Source organism: Littorina saxatilis, linkage group LG5, assembly GCF_037325665.1.
Source record: "Littorina saxatilis isolate snail1 linkage group LG5, US_GU_Lsax_2.0, whole genome shotgun sequence".
In the NCBI taxonomy this organism is placed as follows: domain Eukaryota; kingdom Metazoa; phylum Mollusca; class Gastropoda; order Littorinimorpha; family Littorinidae; genus Littorina; species Littorina saxatilis.
This window is the reverse complement of record NC_090249.1, coordinates 21,126,317-21,132,291: the sequence shown is the minus strand read 5'-3', so window position 1 is coordinate 21,132,291 and position 5,975 is coordinate 21,126,317. Positions and strand designations below refer to the sequence as shown.

At 47.9% G+C, this 5,975-nt stretch overlaps 1 protein-coding gene across 1 annotated transcript; it reads left to right on the top strand.

Moving 5' to 3' along the window:
• Positions 1 to 337: 337 nt before the first annotated feature.
• On the top strand, positions 338 to 5,428 carry LOC138967701 (putative nuclease HARBI1). The gene is made up of 3 exons (XM_070340355.1): positions 338 to 342; positions 3,490 to 4,336; positions 5,315 to 5,428. The coding sequence occupies exons 1-3, from the start codon at positions 338 to 340 to the stop codon at positions 5,426 to 5,428; spliced, it is 966 nt and encodes a 321-aa protein (XP_070196456.1).
• Positions 5,429 to 5,975: the final 547 nt, after the last annotated feature.

Genomic DNA, 5,975 nt, shown 5'->3' with positions numbered 1-5,975 from the left:
CGTGTTGAAATATCTCATCGACCAGGTTGTGTCCGGGGTGTACCTGCATATGGCCACCAAATTTGAAAGAGATCCATCGAGAACTTTGGCCGTGCATCGCGGACACACACACACACACACACACACACACAGACACAAGTCGTATATATATATAGATGAGCAGTCCGGTACAGATACTTGGATAAAGCCGCCTGGACCTTGAGCTCTTGCTTGCTTTTGGCCATAGCAGCGTCACCGACAAGCAAACCAACATGCATAGCTATTGATCACCCCCCGCGGGTTAGTGGGAGTCCCATATTGGTTGGGACGAGAAAGAATGTACCCGATGCCACCCAGCATGTCGTAAGAGGCGACTAACGGTTCTGTTTCTCCTTTTACCCTTGTTAAGTGTTTCTTGTATAGAATATAGTCAATGTTTGTAAAGATTTTAGTCAAGCAGTATGTAAGAAATGTTAAGTCCTTTGTACTGGAAACTTGCATTCTCCCAGTAAGGTCATATATTGTACTACGTTGCAAGCCCCTGGAGCAATTTTTTTATTAGTGCTTTTGTGAACAAGAAACAATTAACAAGTGGCTCTATCCCATCTCCCCCCTTTCCCCTATCCCATCTCCCCCCTTTCCCCCATCGCGATATAACCTTGAATGGTTGAAAACGACGTTAAACACCAAATAAAGAAAGAAAGAAAGAAAAGCTATTGATCCTAAATATGCTCATTATGAATTGTATCAATTTATTGTTGAATAAAACACCGTTTCAACCGAACATAGCCATATAACCTTCTGCGGCCACTCTGCCAGAAAGTTTTGCGCTGCATCCGTTCTGCCTTCTTCATTTCTTCTTTTTTTTAACTCCTTGCTCTGACGTCTGAAGTTTATCCTCAAGGAATGCGCCTATCAGACAGTGAAGCAAACTTATAAATCATAACTACAGACTAAGGTTGCTACTCCTGATTTAAATCACATCCCTCATTGCCCTGGAAAAGAAAGGGAGGGGGCGCAGGGGCAGTGCAGCACAATCCTTCTTTTAAGACCCCCCCCCCCCCCTTTTTATTTTCATTTTTATACAACCCTACTTTTTGACATTTTCTGTTGATAACGTCTGTACATTTACCTCCATTTTAAGATTCCCTCTCTTTTAAGATATACTTTTCTCAGATTATTGGCGGTTTTAAAACGGCGTTCCGCTGTATTGGAGAAAGGAAAGAAAAACTAAGGCCCTCAGATTTTATTTGTATCCATTTTTTCTCGGTGTGTTAGTGTATTTCTTTACCCCCATCTCCTTCCCTTTAAAAACGTCTCCTTTAGAACGCTCCTCCACACCAAGCTCTGGGAACCCGCTGACGACGTGCACAGGACAGCAAGATTTATCTCCCACATCGGACGGACGATTTAACACGGCCATCAGGATGGAACGTAAAATAAAGAGACCCCACCCCCCTGCCTCCTCCCGCTCCTCTCCCCTATCGCCCGGATTGTTGCACTAACCAGAGGCGCCGGTCGATGTTAAAAGAATCCACAAAGACGCGCGAGGGGATGGAGAAACGGCGCGAGGAGTTAACGACAGTGACCACTGTTCAAATAGGGCCAGGAATCAATGACCACCGGCCCAAACACGGCCAAGAATGTGACCGACCCCTGGAGTGGCCAAGTGAAAAATTCCACGAGGTATCAACTGCTCAACTTGTATGAAAACATCGCGCCACGGTTTCAGTTCTGCATGTTTACGAGGCATTGTAGGTTAGGACAAAAACAACAACAACAACAACAACAACAACAACAACAACAACAACAACAACAACAAACATTTGTTAAAATAATAAAATATCAAGTGAAAATCATTAAAATACTTGACAGTCGTATAACTCCCCTCTCCCCTTCCCCCTCCCTCAAAGTCAGAAGTGCGTTTGCCAAAATGCCTTCACAGAATCAGATTCTATCGAATCAAACGATCGGAAACGATCAAAATAATCAAAATTCTATTCATTTCTTGGCAAGGATCTTCTTCACTCGGCCCATTGGACAGCGTTCAACCTGCAAATCCACCGAATTTGAACAAGGACTGGGCATCAAGTGTTTGTTGAGACACACGACCAGATTTGAAGGAAAAGTCCACCAGCTTCCGCGGATCAGCCCGAGGCAGGGACAGCTTGACACCACTGGCAACCACATTGTTCCTGACAGCTGAGGTAAAACCTCTTACACATTTAAACACCTCTTTGTAAAGCTGTCCCCTGATATTACAGTGCTTTGGAAGCGGCACTCTATATGTGTTCTGAATATCCTTTTCCCCCGAAACCGGCGTATTCTGCCAGAACGGCGGGGTAAAAACGGTCATACACGTAAAAATCCACTCGTGCAAAAACATAAGTGAACGTGGGAGGTTCAGCCCATGAACGAAGAAGAAGAAGAAGAAAAAGAAGAATATCCTTTTTAATTTTTTAGACGCACAAACATTTCTCGGGACTCTCACGCTTCTAAGCCATTAACAAAGCAACTCTGGACGTGGCTCCACACTGCCTTACTGCAAGATGACAGGGATACACAGCAAATTCTAACTCAAATATCACCTAGAGTTAACAGCAGATGTTGGCAAACGCGTCTTGGGCGTTGCGACTTAGGAGTCGGTGAAGTCCGGACACCTTTTGGCTTTAGACACGGGTCGGTCATGACCAGATGCATGAAAGTCATAACATCCTCGACAAGCAGGTACACAGTTGGGTTCTTCTGTTTATTCTTGAACTTGGTGGCTAAGTGTCTGCATGTACGCTTTTGATCGCGAGGTCTGACCTAATAAACAAAAAATCTTTTTGCCAAGACTGTCCTTGCAAACGCCGACACAAGCTTGCTCAGTTGATCATGGCCCTGTCACACCTTGACGTATGAGCCAGCGTATGCCGACGTATGAAAAATCTGGCGAATACGTCGAATAAGTTATGGGTAAGTTTTGTATAAGTTAAGAACACGCTGGTATACGTCGGCGTACGGCGAGGTCGTCGACAAATTTTGAACATGCACAAAATGTTCGGACGTATGCCAGCGTATGACTCATAACGTTGTAGGTAAGTTATGCGATCGTTGACACACGTTGACACACGTTACTAATAAGTCGACATACGTCGAGATAATTTCAAGCGTACCCAAAACTTATTTCTAGCCTATGAGTAACGTGCTTTGAACCTATGTCGAACGTATCTCCAACGCATATTGACGTTTGTAGACGTTTTGGACGTGTTCCGGACGACCAGAGAACTTACTGAACGTGTTTCTAACTTACAACTACCGTACAATAGCGTATTGGCAGCGTTTATGGGGCATTGGTATATAAAGATGGGGTTCGCAGGAGGAAACCGCCAGTAGTCCTCAAGACTCCATGGTGAGCAGATGTCCATGTAATCCGAGAGATGGAAGATCCAGCAAGGCTGAGACGAGAATACCAACTAGCTGTCCTCCAACATCAGCATGACCTCATCGATTTGACACTGAACGGAGGAGAAGGAACTGGGTGAGACCATGGATCGGGAGGCGACGGCAGTTTGGCATGTATGACCAGCTAATGGTGGAACTCCGTAACGAGGACCATGCATCCTTCACCAACTTTCTGCGTATGTCCCCAGCGATGCTCGACGAGCTGCTAGCCAGAGTGGGTCCAAGGATACCCAAGCAGTACACCTTCTACAGGGATCCGCTTGAGCCTGGCATGAAGTTGGCCTTGAATTTACGTCACCTTGCCTCTGGGAACAAGTATGCCTCGATGAAGTTCGGATGGAGGGTCCCTCACAACACCCAGTCGCTTGTGGTCAGAGAAGTCTGTCAAGCCATTATTGACGAATACGTGGATGAGGTGCTGGTTTGCCCAAGTACTCCGGAGGGTTGGCGCGCCGTAGCTGACAAGTTCTTCCAAAGATGGAACTTTCCCAATACATGTGGGGCACTTGATGGGAAGCACGTGGCCTGCCGCTGTCCTCCAAAGAGTGGGAGTCTATACTTCAACTGCAAAGGATTCTACTCCATTGTTCTGATGGCGCTTGTAGATGCCGACTACAAATTCATTTGGGCAGATATCGGTGGTACTGGATCAGCATCAGATGCGCAGATATTCAATTCCTGTGAGCTGAAGGAATGCGTTGAAGACGGTACCCTAGGTTTTCCTGACCCTGAGCCTCTTCCCAACGACAACCAGGATGTGCCCTACTTCTTCATCGGTGACAATGTCTTCGCCCTGCGACCAACCATGATGAAGCCATACAGCCATCGGGGTCTGACGAATAAAAAACGCATCTCCAACTACAGGCTTTCCCGAGCAAGGAGGGTAGTAGAAAATGCTTTCCACCCTCCGGTAGTCGGTCTTCTTGATGTCCCAAGGCACGGTTGGCCTAGTGGTAAGGCGTCCGCCCCGTGATCGGGAGGTCGTGGGTTCGAACCCCGGCCGGGTCATACCTAAGACTTTAAACTTGGCAATCTAGTGGCTGCTCCGCCTGGTGTCTGGCATTATGGGGTTAGTGCTAGGACTGGTTGGTCCGGTGTCAGAATAATGTGACTGGGTGAGACATGAAGCCTGTGCTGCGACTTCTGTCTTGTGTGTGGCGCACGTTAAATGTCAAAGCAGCACCGCCCTGATATGGCTCCTCGTGGTCGGCTGGGCGTTAAACAAACAAACAAACAAACCCGTGTGACTTGGAATAATAGGCCGTGAAAGGTAAATATGCGCCGAAATGGCTGCAATCTACTGGCCGTATAAAATTTCATCTCACACGGCATCACTGCAGAGCGCCTAGAACTGTACCCACGGAATATGCGCGATATAAGACTCATTGATTGATTGATTGATTGAAATGATGGCGTTCTCGCGAAGGAAATCGCACATGACCTGCTCTTCTTCAACATCAAGACAAAACGGTGGGGCACTAAGGAGCCTCTATCCACCTCAAGGATATAGACTCCAGGGGACGAATGTGTGCTTGGTGTGTGCGGGTAGTGGGGTATCAATAGGATGCCCTCCCTTGGACCACCCTAGTCTAGGTTTGTAGGCTGTGTCATGGTGGTTGGTTGCATATAGCCTGTACCTGCTTGCTGCTCTGCCTGCGCTTGTCTGTGTTGTATGTGACGGCTGTTATGACATTAGCTGCAGTCTAAGCGAGGTATCCATTATGGTGTAATCCCTCCGGACTAGGTAAGTACTGCTTGTCTCAAGACCGACCTTGCGCCTCCACGCTGGCAGCTCTGGAAACTGGGTAGCGCGAGCCCCCAGGCTAAGCAAGGCGGATCGGGGAGGAGGATCTGCCCCCATGACGTGCGACCTGGTGTCCACGAACAGATCACCCAGCTATGGGCAAATAGCACCTTCAGGGCATCCCAACGGTGGAACAGGCGGATGAGGAAGAGAATTCCCAACGGCTGTGAAGGCGGAGGAGGATGTCCTACTGAGTAGACCAGACTCAGTTTGTAGCCATGGCAGGCAACTGATCTAGGAGAAGCAAACTCCAAAGTCAAATCCCTGCACCGGCAGGATATCCGGGCCTCAACGGCAAGGCAGGCGGAAGAGGAGATTTATTTATTTACTTTTTCTCCCAACGGCTACAATGGCGGACGAAGGCATTCCAGCTATGGGGAACTAGCCGGGCAGAATGGACTCGTCAGCCCAGTAAGGCAGCTATTCTTGGGGAGGGAGCAACCCGAGTAAAAGCTTCAACCGGGGTGGGATCCTCGGAGAAACAATCCCCCTTGTGTTCCCAGGGTAGGACATACGGGCCAGGAGCTAAGGGTGGGGTAACCCCTACAAAAAATCTTGAGGGCTGAAGACGGAGGTATGGAGCCTGCATGGCGCTTCTCGAACAAATCACTGTACCACGCATTATCTGCCATCATGAAATTTGAAGAAAGAGATATTGGCGAACGACAAGAAGAAGAAGAAGACAAAACGGTGTCTTCTTGGCCCTCTTTCTCTTGGCAAGGGTTGGCTGAGACGACGGATGCCC

What these genes read in the sequence shown, in the direction of transcription:
- LOC138967701 (XM_070340355.1), top strand. An exon ending in AAAATGCTTTCCACCCTCCG is followed by an intron (nt 4,337 to 5,314) that starts GTAGTCGGTCTT and finishes GTCCACGAACAG; the next exon opens with ATCACCCAGCTATGGGCAAA.